General features: G+C 62.5%; 1 protein-coding gene across 1 annotated transcript; it reads left to right on the forward strand.

Annotated features, from left to right (window-relative positions):
- The first annotated feature begins 1,176 nt into the window (after positions 1-1,176).
- PLEKHA6 (pleckstrin homology domain containing A6) lies at positions 1,177-19,033 on the forward strand. The gene is made up of 20 exons (XM_074163344.1): positions 1,177-1,278; positions 1,375-1,479; positions 1,572-1,644; positions 2,134-2,234; positions 4,943-5,079; positions 5,292-5,780; positions 6,187-6,697; positions 11,812-11,880; positions 12,292-12,372; positions 12,643-12,792; positions 13,246-13,341; positions 13,790-13,901; positions 14,059-14,198; positions 16,405-16,531; positions 16,664-16,773; positions 17,066-17,248; positions 17,426-17,590; positions 17,830-17,963; positions 18,078-18,220; positions 18,918-19,033. Exons 1-20 carry the CDS (start codon positions 1,177-1,179, stop codon positions 19,031-19,033), a joined length of 3,144 nt encoding a protein of 1,047 aa, XP_074019445.1.
- Positions 19,034-19,117: the final 84 nt, after the last annotated feature.

A 19,117-nucleotide genomic window follows, 5' to 3' on the forward strand; every position in this document is an offset into this window, starting at 1 on the left:
GGTCTTGGCAGCAGCGTTTTCTTGCTCAAACTTCCCCTGTTCTGCTGACAGGCAGGAGTTCAGCTGCGTGCCGGGCTGTTGGCGTGTTGGCTTCACGTGTGGCTGGGGGGGACCCGTGTCCTGGTGCCCGGAGCTTTGGGAAGGAGGGATGTCACGGGGATGATGTCCAATGCAAACTTCCCGGGATAGAGCCCTGTTGGGTCCATCTCATCCTTTGCTCCTGAGGCGGCTCCGGCAGGGAAGCAGCGTGTGAGTGGGTTCCCCAGTCGGAGCAGTGAGGTGCCGGGTTGCCCGGCAATACCGGCTCTGTGGGACAGGGCAGGGACATGGCAAACACTGCCAGCGCTGCCAGGGGACCCTGCACTGCCCGTGGTGGCCGCCTTTGCCAAAACAGCACCGGGGCCTGATCCAGCGGCACCAGCTTGTGCTGGTGGGTCCTGGGCTGATGGTCGGGGTCTGCGTGGGGCACAACCCCACGTCGCCAGGTGCCCCTGCTCTTAGCCTGACTCGAGGTGCTTTGACACATGGCTCCGAAAGCAGCAAGCCAAAGGGGAGGATGTGACGTCGGGAATGTCACTGGCCCCCAGGATGGGCCATTGCGGCTGCCGCGACTTCTTCTGAGTGGGGTTTATGGTATCGTTTGGGACGTGCCCAACAAAAGGAACGAGGGCTCGGCCACCATAGAGCTCGTTTTGGCTCCCAGCGAGGCAAACACTTCCTGGGAAATGGTGATGAAATGTGCTGAGCAGATCTGAAGTGGGGGTTAGTGGGGGCTCGGGGGGAGCGATGCTCAGGGGTGGGACAGCGAAGTGCTGGGGTCAGGGCAGCAAATGTGCTAAAGGCAAAGGGGTTCGGGGGGGGACACAGGGACAGGAGATGCTAACCACTGCCCTGCCGCTGTCTCTTGCAGCCACAATGAAAGGCGGAACACGTTCCTGCACCCAGTGACGGGACAGGTCCCTGAGGACAACTCAAGACTTGACTTGCAAAAGTAAGTTGGCTCCCGACTCCTCTGGTTTTGGGGCCCAGGAGTGGGTTTTGAAGAGGGACCAAGGTGGGCTGGAGTGTGGAGGGCCAGTGCCCAAGGTGGGGCTGCCCAGGGACAGCTTCTGCAGGGTGGAGAAAGATGGCTCTGCTGACTCAGCTCTCCTCCTGTGCCACAGACCGACCTTGGACATGTCAAGTAAAGCGGGTGGCAAGCGACCGGCGACCATCACCAGCGAGCCCACCAACCACGCCATGGTGTCAGAGGTGCCCCCGGAGCGCCCCGGAGGCCGGGTGGGTGCCCGGAGCCATGTGGTATGGCAAGCGGTAGTGGAGACGGGGTGCTGGGGACCCCCCCAGGGACTGAGTGGCTCCTCTCCCCCTCTGCAGGCTCCACGCTCCTCCCGCAAGGGCATTGCCTTCGGGAAGCGCTCCAATTCCATGAAGAGGAACCCCAACGCCGCCGTCACCAAAAGTGGCTGGCTCTACAAGCAGGTACCCCAGCCCCTGCCATGCCGGGTGCCCCCCCCGGGGCTGTGCCGTCCCCTCCCTGGGTGGGTGCTGCTCTCACGGCCCCTCTCTCACAGGCCAGCTCGGGGGTGAAACAGTGGAACAAGCGCTGGTTCGTGCTGGTGGATCGCTGCCTCTTCTACTACAAAGGTACGGCAGCAAGTACCTGCCCTGGGTGCCCCCTGCGGCTTGTGCCCCCCCAGCAGGACCCAGTGGCCAGCAGTCAGGCACCTGCAAGCAAACCCTGGGCTGTTACCAGGCTCGGAGCAAGTTTTGCCATCGTGGGAAAAGGGGTCTGGAGGTGACAGCCCCCTGGGGAGCGGTGGCCATGCACAGCAGCCCTTTGTGTGGGTGTTTGCCACGCCGGGGACCCGAGGGGTTAATGCAGGCACCTTCCCTCCCTGGCAGCTCGATGGGCTCAGCCCTGGCAGCCCAGCCAGGGCGGGCATGAATAATTGAGCAGGCTGTTGTTCCAGCCACATTAGTGCTGCCGGGGAGCAACAGGCAGCGGTTTCCCACAGGTGGGAAATGCAGGAACGATGGGACCCATGTCCCCACAGCACCTCGTGGGTCCTTGTTGGGGGGCAGCTGGGGCTCCCAGCCCCTCCGTGCGTTGTAACCCCTGCATTTGGCCGGCAGACGAGAAGGAGGAGAGCATCCTGGGCAGCATCCCCCTCCTCAGCTTCCGTGTGGCAGCCGTGCAGCCCTCCGACAACATCAGCAGGAAGCACACGTTCAAGGTCAGTGCTTGGAAGGGACACGGAGCACCGGGACAGCGCTGGGGCAGTGGTGATGCTCGCAGGGTCCCCGCCGCTCCCTCTTCTTGCTTTCTTGGTGACGGAGCATGAAGCAAGCCGGAGAGAGGGGGGACGGCAGTGTAACCCCCCCAGGGATACCCTGCGCTATGCAGATGTGCCTTCTGCTGGGGAAACTGAGGCAGGTGTGGGGCCAAGCAGCGTTTCCAAGGTCATCACCACCCTGAGACCTAGGCTGCTCCCAGGCTCTGCCCCTTGGGTACCCCGCTGTCCCTCAACTCAGGGAGATGCTGGGTGTGGGGCAAGCAGCACTGATGCTCTCGTCCCTCTCCCTGCCCCGCTTTCCCCTCCGCATCGCTGCTCCTGGCCAGCCTGTCCCTGCTGCTGCTGCGGCGCTCCTCGGAGCCAGACGTAGAGAGGTGTCCCCAGCTCTGATTTGTTTTTTATTTTTTTTTAGCCTGCTCTGACGGGTGTGCAAAAGAAAGGGAAATGTAATTGCAAGGGGGTAGCCCGTAATGAGTCGCTGCTCGTCAGCCTGCGCTGCTGTGAGCGTGGGAGAGGAGGGGGCTGGTGCAGCCGGGGGTCTCCCGCCCCCATCCCCAGCAGCAGAACTCGGCTCTCCCTCGCTCAGAGCAGGGGCTGAGCTTCCCTGGCACCGCACGGCACTTGTCGGCATCACCGTGCACCTTCACCGGCACAACTGCTCCTGCTGCCTGTGGCTGTGTTAGCACTCGCTGCTGGACCGATATCGACCCAGGCTGGCTTCCACTCGTGTGCACTTGTGCAAAAACCCAGCCTGCACCTTCCTGCCCAAGAGTGTGGCCTGGGGTCCCCGCAGGGTGCTGTGGAGGAGTTTTCCCAATCTAAGAGATGGATTTTTGCAGCTGCCACCCTTAAATCTGCGTTGATGCTATAGCTGAGCCCAGTTTAGGGGTGAGGTCTCTCTTTGCCCGTGGCTTCTGTAGCTGAGAGCAGAGAAGTGACCTGGGGGTGTCAAAATGTCTCTTGGCTTGTGAGCAGGGCCACGGAGATGCTGGGAGGGCTGGAGCCCCTCTGCTGTGAGGACAGGCTGAGAGAGTTGGGGGGGTTCAGCCTGGAGAAGAGAAGGCTCCGGGGAGACCTTGGAGCCCCTTCCAGTCCCTCAAGGGGCTCCAGGAAAGCTGGGGAGGGACTCTGGATCAGGGAGGGGAGCCATAGGAGGAGGGGGAAGGGTTTGACACTGAAAGAGGGGAGATTGAGCTGAGATGTGGGGAAGAAATCCTTTGCTGTGAGGGTGGTGAGAGCCTGGCCCAGGTTGCCCAGAGAAGCTGTGGCTGCCCCATCCCTGGAGGGGTTCAAGGCCAGGTTGGAGGGGGCTTGGAGCAACCTGGTGTGGTGGGAGGTGTCCCTGCCCAGGGCAGGGGGTGGCACTGGGTGGGCTTTAAGGTCCCTCCCAATCCAAACCATTCTGTGACACTGGTGGGGAAGGAGCTTTGCAAAGCCGCTGCCCACCCACTGAGCTCTGCAGGCAGGTTCCTGTGGCTCCATCTGCACGTGAGGGTTTTAGGGGGATGGTTTTGTTCAGAGAAGGGTAGAAAGGGCCCCAATGACCAGGAGAGGTCTGTGCTGCAGCACCCGCGCTCCTGCCACACTGCGGCTTGACCCTTGTCTGTGTTTCCTCCTCTCTCCGCGGGCGAGGATCCCCGGACAGGAGGTCTCTCTCTTCGTGCCCGTCCACTGCTCCAGCACCCAGCCACCACCTAGGTAGTACCTTCTTGTGTTTCTGATGCATGCAGAAGGGTGAGGGACCCGCAGGCTTGCTGGCATGCTCTGCTCACCCTGCTCGCACTAACTCTGGGGGATGAATCGGTTTGGTTTGATCTTTTGCTCTGGCCACAGAGCTTTTAGAGGCAGGAGTGCACGGGGATTGCAGGGGGTGACCCCACGGCTGGTCACGGTGGCTGCATGCTCTGGGGAAGATGGAAACCCACGGGAGGGTTTTAATTGGATCCCCAATTATTTTTTTTTAACTTTGTTTTTTTAAGGAAGTCTTTCGAGGAGGAAAAAGCCTCCTGCTTTCTCCCTTTTAATCCTCCTCACTGCCTCCCATCCCTTTCCACGGAGGGGGAAGGTGGAAGCTTCAAAAAGACCCTAAATAACCCTGCCTTCCAGTTGGAGAGTGGGCACTGACATCTTTGACCAAAATCGAACCTTTTTCCCCCCCCAAAAATGTTGTCTGGGCAAAAAAGCCACCTTCCTCCTAACCCTGCATGAACGGTAATGCTCCATCCAGCGCTGCTGCTCTCACTGGGACGTGGACCCTTTGCCAGCCCCGTGCGCCCCACGGGGACCCACTCAATGCTGGGGCGCAACATCCTCTACACTGGGGTGTGGAGCCTTGGGAAGGGTGGTCCCGAGCATCACTGGCGGTGACCACAGGGGACTCATGGCCCCAAGGGATGCCCTGGGAGGGGACGAGGGCTGGCGCTGGAGCCTTCATTCTGCTTGGTGCTGCCGAGGATGCACGTGGCTCCGGCAGGGAGGGAAGGACCATGTCTGTCTTCTCCTGCGGTGGCAGGACCTCGTGCTGGGGTGGAAATGGAGCTCTCACCCTCCCATTTGTCTCTCTCCCCACTTCTCTGCCCCCCCTGCAGGTGACGGTGTGCTGGGTGGAGGAGATGCCGGCGAGTAATGAGCAGTCCCTGTCTCCCCAGGCGGAGCACGCTGGCATCCGGACATACTTCTTCAGCGCTGAGAACACGGAGGAGCAGGAGTCCTGGATCCAAGCCATGGGCGAAGCCGCCCGGGTGCAGATCCCCCCGACCCAGAGGTCAGCACCCACCATCTCCCCGTGCCACCCCTCTCCCCTGGTCTCCCAGAGATGGAGCGGAGGAGGCCGTGCATCGCGGCCGGGGACCTCCTGGGAGTGTGAGGGTCCCTCTGGAGAACGGAGCTGGGGGAGCGTTGGCTCCCCAAGGCTGAGGGAGGGACAGGACGTTACCGGCCACCCCAGGGCTATTGCAAAGGGAAGGTAACAATCTCTCGTGCTTCGGCACCCTCCAGGCATGAGAAGCCAGACTCTGAGAACATCCCCCCCAGCAAACACCACCACCACCACCGCAACGCCGCCCACCGGGAGCACCCCAAAGCCGACCCCGACGCCAAGACCCGGGGGGAAGGCGACGGCCGCGGCTCGGAGAAGATCGAGAGGAAGCCGGAGAGGACAGAGAGCAAGAAGGAGCCCTTGGCCAAAGCCAACGGCATCGCCGGGCAGGAGATGCCCTCGGAGCCCGGCAGTCCTTACCCCGAGGCACCCCGGGTACCGGCGAGCGCGGAGCGGCCGCCCCAGCCCAACGGCTGGACGTACTCGTCACCCAGCCGCCCCGGCAGCACCGCGTACCCCCCGCCCGATGGGGACAGCGTGACCCACCGCCGGAGCTTTGCCCCCCGCACCAACCCCGAGAAGATCGCCCAGCGCAAGAGCTCCATGACACAGCTGCAGCAGTGGGTGAACTCGCGCCGGGGGGCCGTGCCCCCCGAGGAGCTGCGGAGGTGAGGGCTGTGGTGGGGCTGACAGGGGGTAGAGGGAGGGGTCCTGCTCCTTTTCTCCAGGGCTGCCCCTCAGGTGATGCTCTGGGAATGATTTTCCCCTTCCCACCTGCTTTATCCTCTCCTGGGGTCGGAAAATCTCATTTCTGGGTTGTCCCCATGTGCCAGCTCCGAGCTGGGAATGGGACACCCCGAAAAGCCAAGCAGGGTGGATTTTGGAAGGGGGGGGGTACCATGGGGTCCCCAGGAGGAGGGATGGCATCCAGCCCAGCTTTCTGGATGCTGGTGCCAGAGCTGCCTGCTCTAAGGCTGTCCTCATTCGCTGGGACCCCTGGCTGCAGAGCAAGGTGCCAGGCACCTCCTGGCCACCAGCCCGGCTCTCACATCTCTCCTCCCCCTCCCTTTCCAGCCCCACCAGGTTTTACCCAGTGTCTCGCCGGGTGCCCGACTACTATTCCCCCTACTCGCCCCAGTACCCCGAGGACTACCAGTACTACCCGCCGGGGGTGCGCCCCGACAGCATCTGCTCCATGCCCGCCTACGAGCGGGTGAGCCCCCCCTGGGTGTTGGAGGACAAGCGTCACTCCTTCCGCAACGGGGGCACCTACCAGCTCCGCGACTGGAAGGAACACCCCGGGTTGGGCCGGCAAGACGTCCCGCTCTGGCTACCCGGTCCCGGGAGGCAACCGACTTACTTAGATGAGGTGGACGCAGCCTCGGGCTCCCTGCGACGGATGTCACTGCAACCCCGCTCCCGCTCCGTGCCCCGCTCGCCCAGCCAGGGCTCCTACAGCCGGGCGCGGGTGTACTCCCCGGTCCGCTCCCCCAGCGCCCGCTTCGAGCACCTGCCGCCTCGGGGAGAGGAGATTTACGCCGACCCCACCACCTTCATGATGAGGCGATCCATCAGTTCTCCCAAGGTAAACGCCCCTCGGCGCTCGGGGGGGAATGGGGTCGGAGGGAGACCCTCACCGGGGATGTCAGAGCAGGGATGCTTCAGCACAGCCTGGCCTCAAAATGCCACCAAGTCCGTGGCTTGCAGCAGTTGATGGCTTTAGGTCCCCTTTTGTCATCCTGCAAAGCTGCCCAGGTTGTGATTGTTCCCTTCTGGCTGCTCCTTCACTGCTGCGAGCCCAAAGGGATGAGGATGGGGATGTGGTGGGGCGGGATGGAGATGGGGATGGGGATGGTGTGCTCAAGGCCACCACGAGTGATGTGCTCCTGAGCAGGGAGCGCTGGTGTCCCTGTCTTGCTGCTGTGCACCCCAAAGCCAGGCCTGACCCTGCTGCGGGGCTGGGGTCTGCCCTTGCATGTGCTTTCTGGCCTCTCGCACACCTCTCACATGTCTCTGGTTTTGGGGTGGGGGGGGGTCTCCTCTCTTCTCAGTACGACTATCTGGGTGACAGACGGCCCATCCCTGCGGGAATGTATCCGTACCACTACCCGGCATCCCCCACCGTCCATGACAAAATGGTACGTACGCTGCTGGCACCGAGGGGGTGAGCCCCTCAGAGCTCCCCGGCGAGGTGGGCCAACTCGGGGGCTCCTTGCTCGGGTGGCTGAGGAGGAACCGCTCCACTCCTGTGGGCCAGAGCTGGGCTGCTCTGGGAGAGGTTGGGACCGCATGTCCCTTTACTGGTGTCTCTGGTGCCTCCTGGCTGTGCCCAAAGGAAACCCTGATGGAGAGGCCCCCAGTTCCTGCCCTGCAGCCCCCAGGTCGTGGGGACAGTGGGACACCCGTGGACCCCCGTACGCCCTGCGATGCTGGCCTGGGCTTGTCACCCCCAGGGTGGTCCGTGGCTGAGGCTGGCGCCCACCCTGCACCTCTCCCCCTCTTGCTTCTTCACTTCTGGCTACAGCTGCTGCTTTTTCCTGCATTGTGTTTCCCTTCGGAGCTGGTGGGGTGAGACCGGGAGGTTACCCCGCAGAGCACGGTCCCGAAACCACGGGGCGGGACCGGCCGTTGGAGGAGGGAGAAGCACAAGTTACCATGAGCTACCCATTCTGCCATCCATCCTCGCTGGCCGGAAAGGCAGGGAAAGGGCCGTGCCTCTTCCAAGGCAGCGTTAGCCGGGAGGGAGAGCCAGGAGGGACAGCCAGGGTCTCCCAAAGGGCACATCCATGGCGGCTTTCCCAGCTCTGTGCCCAGGGATATGCCTCTCTTCCCCGGCCAAGAGGTCTTCGCATCTCCGTAGCCTTCACCTAACCGCTTTGCTTCTTCTTTTATATGTTTTGTGTGTTCGTTTCTTGCCGCGTGCCTGCTGGCTCCTGGTAGGATGAACTTTTAGACCTTCAGTTGCAAAGAAACCTAGAGTATTTGGACCAGCAGGTAGGCAGAGCTGGCTGCGAGCCTCACGCTGCTTATGTCCCCGTGTGCCCTGTCCCCAGTGGCGTCCCCTTCCCTCCCAGTGCAGCATCTCTCCCCCTAACATCCATCTGCACCCTTCTCGGCATTAAAGCAGCACGAGTTGTCTTTTGGTTTGCTTCTTCCATCCTTCCCGTCCGTAGGGTCGCTCATTGCTTGGCAGAAAAATTCCCCTGACACAGTGCCTTCTGTGTGGTGTGTTGGAGCTGGAGGGGGGGGAGGAGGGGAGGATCCTTGGGGAAGCCAGGACACCTTCCCACATACCCAGAGCCTTGGGGAGCTGCTCCTGGGGTGCAGGGGAGGCAGCTGGCTCTGGGGTGGTGTGGGACACCGATGGCACGGTGCCACATGGCGTGTCCCCGCACCCAGCAGTGCCACCAGCGTCGGTGTGAGCTGATGGGCTGCTGCAGGGACCATGGGGCTGGTGCCCCCCATGCTGGGGGCAGCCAGGCAAGCCGCGGGGAGCCGGATGAATCTGAGGTTGTTTTGGTGACGTCCTGACCCTGTTCCTCCTTGAAGGCAAGAGGTTTGATGCAGGGCTGGGGTGAGGGACCCACTGGGACTGCTACCAAAGCAGCAGTTCCTAGGTTTTTTGCATGGCAGGGAGTGTTTGGAGGAAAGCTGTGAACAGACTTCATCCCAGGAGCCGGGCTGGGGGCAATCCAGCTGGGAGAGGCCCCCAGGACTCAGGGGAGTGGAAACTGCAGGCTCTGGCTGATGTCAAAGCCAGGGACAGGAGCCACCGGCCAGTGCTGCAGCCCCAGCGCTTGCCTGCAAAAGCCGGGCTTGCACTAAGGGAGCTGCTCCAGAGACAATCTCATTAGTCTGCAAATCTCCATCGGTGCAGTAATCGCCAAGATCTGTGTCTGCCTTGGAGCGGAGCCAAGGACAGGCAGGAGCACTCGCTGCAATAAAAGCTCTCTGGATTATTTCGCAGCCATGGGCAGCAACGCTCGCTCTCCCAGGCTCTTTAAAACACTCCCTAAAAAGGCTTTGCATCTCCTCCTCCTCTGGTGCTGACCTCTGGAGAGACTAATTCGGACTGACACTGTCGAGTGTCTCTTTTCAAATGGCTTGCTGCTTTATTTTCTCTCTCCTTGCTTGTCTGATCGTGGGGACGGCTCCCTCGGCTCCTCCCACCTTGATGATGACCTGCCTCCAGCTGGGGTTTGGTCCCTGGTTTGTGATTAAACTGGCATCACCCTTTGGAGCTCGAGGGTCCTGGTTGTGGGGTGCAAGGGATTTCCCAGCCCTGGGCAGTGGGTTCCTGCGGCATTTCTGCTGGCAAAGGCAGGGGGGAAGCTCCAGTGCCACTGATGGGGGGTGCCCTGGGCTCCCTGGTGCCCTGGGAACAGCAAACCCCCCAGGGTGCAGGGGTTTGAACGGGCTCTGGGGCCAGGGTCAGGGTGGGCTTGTGTCTGGGAGGGCTTGGCACAGCCTGGGATGGAGCTGTGGGCTGGCTGCAGCTCTGGGGGGTGTACATCCATGCCCTGAATGCCATCGCATCCTTGTCCTGCCCGGCAGCACGGCCACAATGTGCCATCTCCACGGGAGCACGCTGTTCCCACCCAACTCCTCTGCTCTAGGCTGGAGAAGGGGATACTGCTGTCCCCAACCCCGGGCTTCGGTCACCTCCCCCTATGCCCAGAGCTCGTCTGTGCGTTCAGCAGGGCCATCCCAGCCCTGGCTTCACCACGAGGGCAGGACACTGAGCCGTTTGTCAGCAAGAGGAGTCTGTCTGTCTGCTGGGACCACACTGTGCCTTGCAGCCCTGGGCGTCTCTGTGCAAGCTTGTGTCTGTGTGTGCAGTTTGCTGCCGCCCGGCTTGGAGCCGGCTCGGTTTTATCTGTGTTTTCCCCTCAACAAAGTTTTCAGGGCATGCAACCAGCCCAGGATGCTCTTCAGTACGCAAACCCGGAGCAGCAGCAGCAGCAGCAGCCCGGGGCAGCCTGTCCCCAGGTGGCTCGAGCCTCAGAGCCATCTCTTGGAGGTGGCATCTTGCAGCTCGGTGGACCGAGCCGCCTCGCTGCTCCGACGGCCGCCCGAGCGCGTCTCCGCTGACCTCTCCACTTTCCTTCCCTGTCTGCCGCAGATGAGCGAGAGCGAGACCCTGATCAGTATGGTCAACAGGATGGTGGAGACCTCCTCCCCTAGGGCTCAGCTCTACATGCAAGTAAGCCTCCGGCCAGCGGGCCGCGCATGGCTCGTGCATGGCAGCCACGCCAGCCACCCCGCGCTCCATTCTCGAGGTCACCTCCTGCCATTTCCACTCATGCAGGCTCCGGCATCCATGCGGCTCCGGCACATCACGCTCTCGGGGACCTGCTAGCCCATCACAGGCTTTGCTAATCCATCCATGAGCCATTAAAACCCGGTAAATCCTTGTGCGGGGAGCACAAGGTGGGGACGCAGCAGTCCTCGGCTCTCACCTTCATCTGGGCTGGACTTGGGTGCTTTGCCCACCCTCTGGTTGCCGTCGTGTGTTGATGAGGCAAGGAGAAGGCGTGGGATGTTTTAAAGACAGGAATCCAATCCAAGGCTCTTAAACCAAAGCAATAACTCCCGTAACAGGGAGAGGAAACAGTTTTTTTATTGCCTGAGGCTCTGGCTCGTTCTGTTCCCCAGCCCAGAGAGGGCTGCAAAAGCATGGGGATGTCCCCGCTGATGTTGGGCTGCAGCTCCAAGCACGGGCAGGTCCCGTCGCCTTGGAATGTGTCTCTGGGTCACTGGGACCCACCGCCAGCCCCAGGCAGGGAGTCAATGGTCCCCACCGTCCTGCCCGGGGCATCTCTGGCTGTGTGAGAAACCAGCAACCGGGCGATCGCTGGGGTTTTCCGATGAAGGGAAGGTGCCTGTTCCCATCTGCTGTGTGTGGGGAGCTGGGATGTGCTGGAGAGTGAAGCCGGAGCTGCCGAGATGCTCTCGCTGGCCAGGCTCCCTGCCCGGAGGCAGCAGCATCCCCATCCGCCCGGCTCTGCCTCCAGCCGCGCCGGGCATTTCCCAGGTTCAGGTCTATTTGCATCGTCCTATGGTTTTAAATGGCTCTAAAGTAGCATCTTGCTTTCTAGCAATAATGATCCCCTTCTTCCTATCTTATGCCTTTCATCTCGAGATCTCGGAGGCATTTAATTGGTGAGGTCCCATTAGTAATTTAGATTTCCAGGAAAGGAAAATGACTCACAGAGAAGCCGGATGGTAAACAGGCCCTGATGCTGCTGCTGCTGATGATTTATAGGTGTTTCCACTCTCCGAAGTGGGATTACAGCTTAATCCTTCTGCCTTTGTTTCCCTGCCTGTGAAATGGTGGCGGTCATACACCAGGCAGTTAATGATTCACGAGGCATCTCTTTAACTCAGCTCTCGGCGTCCTGCGGAGAGGTTGTCTCCGGCTAATTCCCGTGGCTCTCCCAGCTGACGGGCATCGGGGCTGGGAATGGGGAAGGAGGTTGTGCCTTCATCCGAGCCACTGGGCAGAGCTGACATCCCGTGCCACCCGCTGCCTCCCCACCTATCCAGTGCCTGCCCGGGAGCAGGGAAGCACCCACCGCCTCCGGAGACTCGTCTCTTGCCTCTTTCCCCGCTTCCAGGGATGGGGAAGAGGGGCTGGGACCTGCCTCACCTTCCCCCAGGGGCTCCCAGAGCCAGGCTCACCCCACGCTCTCCTTGCAGGTGACACCCTTCCCGGAGGCCTACAGGGAGACACTGCACGCCTACAAGATCAGCGAGCAAGACACCGATGTAAGGGCAAACATCCGTCCTCCGTGTCCCCTCCTCTGCCCCGCACTGTTGTCCCTGTCCCCGGCAGCAGCAGGTCTGCTGTCCCCATAAAGAGTGCTCCTGCACAGCCAGGTTGGGACCTGGTGATGCCCCAAGTGTGGTGTGTGCTGCCCGGGGACTAAATCCTCGGCTGAATTGAACTGCTTGGTCTTGCCCCGTGCCCAGATTTGGCCCGTGTCACCCTGCTTGGGGCTGAGGTCCCTAAAATGGGAGCAGCGGGCTGGAAACCCTCCCCAGAACCACACGTTGTCCCATCAAACCAACCCTGTGGACCATGTCCCGGCTGTATCCCATCTCTCCCAGCTGAGCGTGGGGCCATTCACACGGATGCTCTCATTCTCTCCTCCCTTTCTCTTTCCCTCCCGGGGACAGAAGCTCCTGGGGAAGCTCTGTGAGCAGAACAAGGTGCTGCGGGAGCAGGAGAGGCTGGTGCAGCAGCTCCGAGCAGAGAAGGTACGTGGTGGGCAGCTCAAGGGGCTGTCTGGGGACAAACCTGGCTGCACGGCGATGGCTGTGCCCGGGCAGCACCTTTGTGATAAGGAAGCAACATGTCCTGCTCTCTTGGGGACAGCTCAGTGGGGATATTTCTGAGCTGGAGGAGATGACCTGGCCATGCCAAGGTCCTGGGAGTCCCCTCATGCTAATGGCCTGTTAAGGAGAAGGGAAGTAGCTCCTGGACCAGATGGGCTCTCATGGCTGTATCTCCCTCCTCTTCCCCCCCAGGAGAGCTTGGAGAGTGCCCTGATGGGGACGCACCAGGAGCTGGAGATGTTTGGGAGCCAGCCCGCCTACCCAGAGAAGCTGCTGCACAAGAAGGAATCTCTCCAGAACCAGCTCATCAACATCCGGGTGGAGCTGTCGCAGGCCAGCACGGTAACGGGGTCTCCCTCTGCAACGCTCCCTGGCGCTGGCACTGTCTCCCCACCCGCTGCCATCTCTTTTCTCCTTTCCTTTAAAAAAAAAAACAAGAAGAGAAATCTGCTTAGCTGGCTGGGGACCCTGACAAGCCAAAGTCCCTCAGAGGGGACAAAGCAAATTAACCCTCGTGGTGCCGAGCTGGCACATGTGCCCGGAGCCGTCTTGGCTCCTGCTTCTGCCTCTGACTTCCCCAAACTGCTGTGCCCTGAGTGCCATTGGCACCAGGGACTGCCATGGACACAGCTTGTACCCCCCTGCTGCCACCCCATCCCTGGCTCGGGGGCGGGGGGGGGGTGTTGGACTCCGCAGCCTCGTGCTTTCCCGGGTGTCCCCATGCTCTGCTGGCCAGAGCCGCTGGAGGAACCTGCCAAAGACCCCCCTAAACTCACCCGCTGTCCCCCTCCCCAGGCCTTGGCGAATAGCACCGCCGAGTACGAGAGCCTGGAGAGCGAAGTGTCCGCCCTGCACGACGACCTCTGGGAGCAGCTGAACCTGGACATCCAGGTGAGCAGGACCCCCCCCAGCCCTAGGGTGCCGTCCCTGGGGTCTCCTCCCGCCAGCCCCATGGAGGTGGAAGCTCCCTGGTTCCTTCAGCCCCAAGGAGCTGGTTTGCAAGTGGCTGCTCCGTGCTCAGCCCTCGGTGTCCTGCTGTGGCCACGGGCAAGCGCAGAGGGGCTGAGGAACCATGGGCACCTGGGTGCTATCGAGGGGCTGCAGCCCAGTGCTCCCAGTGCTGCTGGGACTCCATCAGCTCTCCCCAGTCCGTGGTGGGGCCCAGGGGAGCAGAATGATGGCTTCTGGTAGGATATGAGTGGTGGGCGTGATGGCTCAGACTTCCCAGGGCTTTGTCTGCCTCAGATGAACACCCGTGGGTCAATGTGGGGCTGGGGTGCAATGGGGCTGGCAGTGGTGGGAGCCACTCTGACCCCTGCCTTTTCTCCCCTCCCTCCAGAATGAAGTGCTCAACCGGCAGATCCAGAAGGAGATCTGGCGGATCCAGGACGTGATGGAGGGGCTGAGAAAGAACAACCCGTCCCGCGGCACCGACACTGCCAAGCACAGAAGTGAGCAGGGTCCATCCCTGCCCTCGCCCAGCACAAACCCCACCGTGCCAGGGCTTGGGACATCCCCAGTGCCTCTGCTACCACGAGGCAGGTGGCAGCACCTGTTTGGGGACATGGATGCCCCGGTGCAGGCATTTATTTCTGATTTTCTTCGCAGTGGCCATCGGCCCCTCGGGGACGTACAGCTCCAACAGCCCCGCCAGCCCCCTGAGCTCGGCCAGCCTCACCAGCCCCCTCAGCCCCTTCTCCCTCATCTCCGGCTCCCAGGGCTCGCCCACCAAGCCAGGACCCAGCGAGGTGAGTGAACCAGGGTGTCCCCAGCAACCTCTTTGCCACCATTAGGTCCCCAAGCCTGGCTTGCAGGCTGGCCCGAGCCCTCACTCGCGGGGGACGGGTGGCCACCAGGCACAGAGGATGGCTGGGTTTCCTTGTGGCTCTGCCTGGGGATACCGTTTTTGCCACATGTATGGGCTGTGGTGTCCCCTGGTGACATCTGGGTCTGTGGTCCTTGCAGCTGGGCTTTGCAGCCTTTGGGCTTCTCCGTCAAGCAACCCTGAAGGCTGAGAGTTGCTCAGCTCCAGCTTTTTGGCTTCAGGACCAGCTCCTGCTGCCACCACAGTCCCCTCTCACTGCCCGTGCTCAGTGCTGGTCTCACCTTCATCCCTGTGAAGTTTAGGGTGGAATCTGGGGACCCCCCCAACCCCACCTGGTTGCACAGAGGTGATGCCAGTGTCTCCTGGGGGCTGCCAGCCCCAAGCTGGGGAGCCCCTTGCTCGGGCAGCCCCTGAGCCCTGCCTGCCCCGCTGCCCTGGGGATGTGCAGCAGCGAGGGTGACACGAGAGGTGGCAAGCACTGTCCCCCTCTGCATGGGGACACGGGGACCGCAGGGAGTGGTGGCCAGCTGCTCTCCCTCCTCCTTTCCTTGGCTTGACGCTTCCACTGTGTGTTGTCTCGATCTTTCTCTAACTATCTCTTCCTTCCCGGCTCTCAGTGTCTCTGCTCTCATGCCTCACGCTCCTCTCCACCCCAGGAACCAGGCCCGCCTCGACCTCCCCTCCCCAAGTCCTACGTACCCCTGGAGTCTCCTCCGACCATCCCTCCGCTCCCCGGCGAGAGCCGCCTCTGGCCGTACCCCACCTCCCCTTCCTGGCAGCAAGGCGGCGAGGCGAAGAGGGGACAGGTACCGAATCCTCTCCAGAGCAGCCCCACAGCAGCGTCCCCGTCCTCGTCCTCCCCGAGACATCAGCCGAGGCTGGGATGAGACGGGCGATGGGGCTGAACACCCTCTGCCCTGGCATGTCGGGGACGGGGACAGCGCAGAGGTGGCACTTGGCGAGGGGACAGCAGTGTGTGGCTGGTACCTGCTCTATCCGAGGGGAGCCGTGTCCCCCCGGCAGCCTCGCCATGGCCCTCCTGTCCCCACCAGGTCCCCTGCACCCATTGCACTCGCTCAGGACAGGGACGGGCTCTTCCTGGGCAGCCCCCAAAGATCCCACAGCCCCCCAGTATCAGCCCCTCTGCTTTCCTCTGCCCTCGCCTCTCTCACTGTCCTTCCGCAGCGCTGCTCCCCGCCGTGCAGCACTGGCAAGCTCTGCTGATGGGGGTGACACACACACACACACACCCTCCAACTCCCGCCCAGCCGGGGCAAACCCGGATTTGGGAATTCCTGGTAATGCCTCGTCTGTGCTCATCATGGAGGAAGTGGCCAAGTTTGGGCACCAGGAGACACAAGCATCCTTGTGGCCGGGGGGGTCAGGATGTGGGCACAGCAGGGCTGGCACCACAAGCTGAGCTGGGGAAGTGACAGACCCCAGTGCGAGTGCAGGTGACATCTCCAGCAGCCGTGGGGCTGCAGGGTAGCACAGTGGTGGCTGCATGCTGATCCACGGGGTGTAAGGGGTGTCGGGATGTATCATCTCTGTGCGGAGCCACAGGGTGGTCGAGGGGGGCATGCTGGGCTCCTCAGCTTGTTGCCGTAGCCCTCCGTTTTACTGGCACCATTGCACCAGTGCCCGGGCCCTGGGCAGGCTGTGCCCTGGGGATGTAGGAGGGGAAGGACCTCAAAAATGGCCCTTTGCTCGCTCTCTGCTGCTGCACAGTGTCCGCCCCTGTGGGACCCCGTCTTCTCCCACAGGCATGGGGTCGTGCTGGAGCTCAGCCCCATCCTGGGGCTCCCAGGTGCCACCTCTGAGCCCTGGCAGGACTGTCACCCCTACAGGAACCTTTTCCCATGCAGGAGCCTGTCCTGTCCTGGTGCCCAGACCCAACGGGCCAGGGAATAGCAGGGCCAAGCACTTCAGAGCCCTGCGAACCCCTCTCTCTGCATGTTTGGGGTGCACTGGTACCGCCTGGCTGGCGTCTGTGTGTCCATCACTCCCTGCAGTGTGTCTGCGGGGCCGTGTGTCACCCCATGGCTCCAGAGAGCGGCAGGTCTGTCCCCAGGAAGAACGTGGCCCCCAGGCAGGATGGGGTCTCACTGGGGTCCTCCTTTCCCCCGCAGCCCAAACCCAGCTTCGAGCAGAGCAAGAAAGAGGTGCAGCGACCGGCCCCCACCGGCCCCCCAGCCGAGGGGCTCCCGCAGAGCCGGCAGGAGCAGGATGCGGAGAAGCAAGCGGCTCTCAACAAGGGTACGGCACTGTGCCCAGCAGGTCCCACTCCAGCAGCACCCTTTGTGCCTCCCAGGAGCACACAGTGTCTTACTGGGACCCTGCTCTTGCTCTCCGGGGGGGCTCAGCCTGGTGTTTTGGTTTGCTCCGCAGTGGGCATCGTTCCCCCCAGGACCAAGTCTCCGGCAGAGGAGGAGGTGATGCCGGCGGCCGGTGTGCCGAGGAGGAGCATTGGTGGCATGGCCAACGGGCTCAGCTCCCGGGTAGGGCTGGCATGGAGGGGCTGGGAACCAGGGTGGTGGGGCTGGGGGCCAGGGTAGCAAAGTGGGGGCTGTACCACAGCCTGTGGGGCTGGGGCAGCGCGTAGGGGAGCCCGTCCATCCCTGTGTGACTCCACATGCAGCATCCAGCTCCTTGGGGACCCCCTCCCCGGGCTATTTCGGTGCCTTCCTCCCACCCCGGGAGGGGGCTGAGCAGCCCCATTGCAGAGGGTTGTTGTGGCACTGGGTGGATGGGGCCGGACCGTGCATGACTGTGGGGTCGGGCTCCCCCCAGGAGAGACCAAAGAGCGCCGTGTTCGCCAACGAAACGAAGGTGAAGATGAGCGTGGAGGAGCAGATTGACCGCATGAAGCGCCACCAGAGCGGCTCCATGAAGGAGAAGCGGCGCAGCCTGCAGCTCCCCAGCAGCCAGCAGCCCGACCCCCCCGGCACGAAGGCACCCGCCTCCTACAAGGTGGTGAGTCCCTGCGCTGGCCACGGGGCTGGGGCAAACCAACCTTTGCTTTGCAGAGTGCCCGAGGCCCCTTGACAGAACAAAGGGGACACTGGGGGCTGGAGAAGGAGGTGGCTGCTGGGGCAGGGGACAGTGTGCCATCCCAGGGGGGTACTCAGTGGGGTCGGGGGTCTCTCGCAGGTGCGCCGGCACCGCAGCATCCACGAGGTGGATATCTCTGACCTGGAGGCAGCCCTGCGCTCCGACGACCCCGGCAAGGTCTACGAGACCCCCCAGGAGGAGATCGCCCGCCTGCGCAAGATGGAGCTGGAGCCCCAGCACTATAACGTGGACATCAACAAGGAGGTGAGGGGGGGCTGTCTGGGGGGGTGGCTGGCAGCCTGGGCATGGAGCATCCCACCCTCCGCACCCTGCACTGGGGGGTCCATCTATCCTCCTGTGCTGGTCAGGATCCTGTTGCCACTGGCCATGGCTGGCCAGGGGTTGCCCTCGCCCAGGCAGGTGTTCGGGGTGAGTGGGGCAGGTGGATGCTGGCGTGGGGACAGGTCCCTGGCACTCAGCTCGGTCCTTCCCGCTGCCCCCAGCTCTCCACGCCGGACAAAGTCCTCATCCCTGAGCGGTACGTCGAATTGGAGCCCGACACGCCGCTCAGCCCCGAGGAGATGAAGGAGAAGCAGAAGAAGGTGGAACGGATCAAGACCCTCATTGCCAAATCCAGGTGAGGCTGCTGTCCCCGTGCCCACGCTGGCCATCCCGGGGTGCCCCCCCCTGCACCCCTTCCCCAGCCCCATCGAGGCCGGGCATGGGTGCTGATGGCGGGTGCTCTGCCCAGCCTGCAGAACGTCATCCCTCTGGGCGAGGGGGAGGTGGACGCCCCCCAGGACCCCGAGACCCAGCTGCAGGAGCAGGAGAAGAGGATAGAGATCTCCTGTGCTCTGGCTGCTGAAGCCTCCCGCCGGGGCCGCATGCTCTCGGGTAAGGCACAGGGTGGGCACAGTGGGTCAGAGCCTGCCAGCCCCATGGGAGAATGGACCACAGGGAGCGTTATGTGCCAAGCAAGGAGGAGGGATGAGGCGGATCAGGCAGGTTGGATGCAGGATTGATGGGCTGGATAAGCAGCAGGAACAAGGGCTGCATCGATCCTGGAGCAGGGCATCCCTGTGCAGTGGGAGAGCCAGCCTGGTGATACTGGTAGCTACTGGGACCCTGCCCACGGTGCCTGGGGCTGTGGCAGCTCTGAGCATCGTGGGATGGAGCAGCCACTTTGGCCGGGAGCAGGTTTTGGGACCTCATTAGAAGTGTTGGCAATGCCACAGGATGGGAGCACCTGGCCGTGCCTGGTGCCAGAGTGGTGGCACACCATCCTCAAACCAGCGTGGTGGTACACCGTGCCCAGTGCCAGCATGGTGGCATGCCATGCTTTGTCCATGAGGAGCCCTGCGGGGAGCTCACGTGTGCCTGCTGCGGACGGGCACCGCTGCGGCTGTTTGTCCTGACCACGCTTGCTTCCCCCTTTCCTTCTTTCCTTTTTTCCTTCTTTCCTTCCTTCCTTCTTTCCTTCCTTCCTCTCCCTTTCCTCCCCTCCGCTAACCTCTGGCTGGGTTGCCTCCTTCCCCTCGCCGCTGCCGGCAGCTTGTGTCCTTCATGCCCTTCTCCCATTTCTTGTTTCCAGCTCAATGCGCTACCCCAAGCCCTCCCACCTCCCCAGCCTCCCCGACTCCACCGACCAACCCCCTCTCGTCTGAAACATCCCGGGCCGCCGACAACAGCCATTTTATGCGTGTCTGAGCCATGAAGTAAGAACCTCTTCTCTCCTACTTCATCCCATCCTCTCTCCATCCCTCGGGGGGCTGGGCAGGGGCATGCCCGGCG

This window comes from Numenius arquata, chromosome 24, assembly GCF_964106895.1.
Source record: "Numenius arquata chromosome 24, bNumArq3.hap1.1, whole genome shotgun sequence".
In the NCBI taxonomy this organism is placed as follows: Eukaryota; Metazoa; Chordata; class Aves; order Charadriiformes; family Scolopacidae; genus Numenius; species Numenius arquata.

What these genes read in the sequence shown, in the direction of transcription:
- PLEKHA6 (XM_074163344.1), top strand. Translation starts at nt 1,177, where the DNA reads ATGTCAAGTAAAGCGGGTGGCAAGCGACCGGCGACCATCACCAGCGAG. An exon ending in TCAGCACCCACCATCTCCCC is followed by an intron (nt 5,080 to 5,291) that starts GTGCCACCCCTC and finishes GGCACCCTCCAG; the next exon opens with GCATGAGAAGCCAGACTCTG. An exon ending in GCAAGCGGCTCTCAACAAGG is followed by an intron (nt 16,532 to 16,663) that starts GTACGGCACTGT and finishes TTTGCTCCGCAG; the next exon opens with TGGGCATCGTTCCCCCCAGG.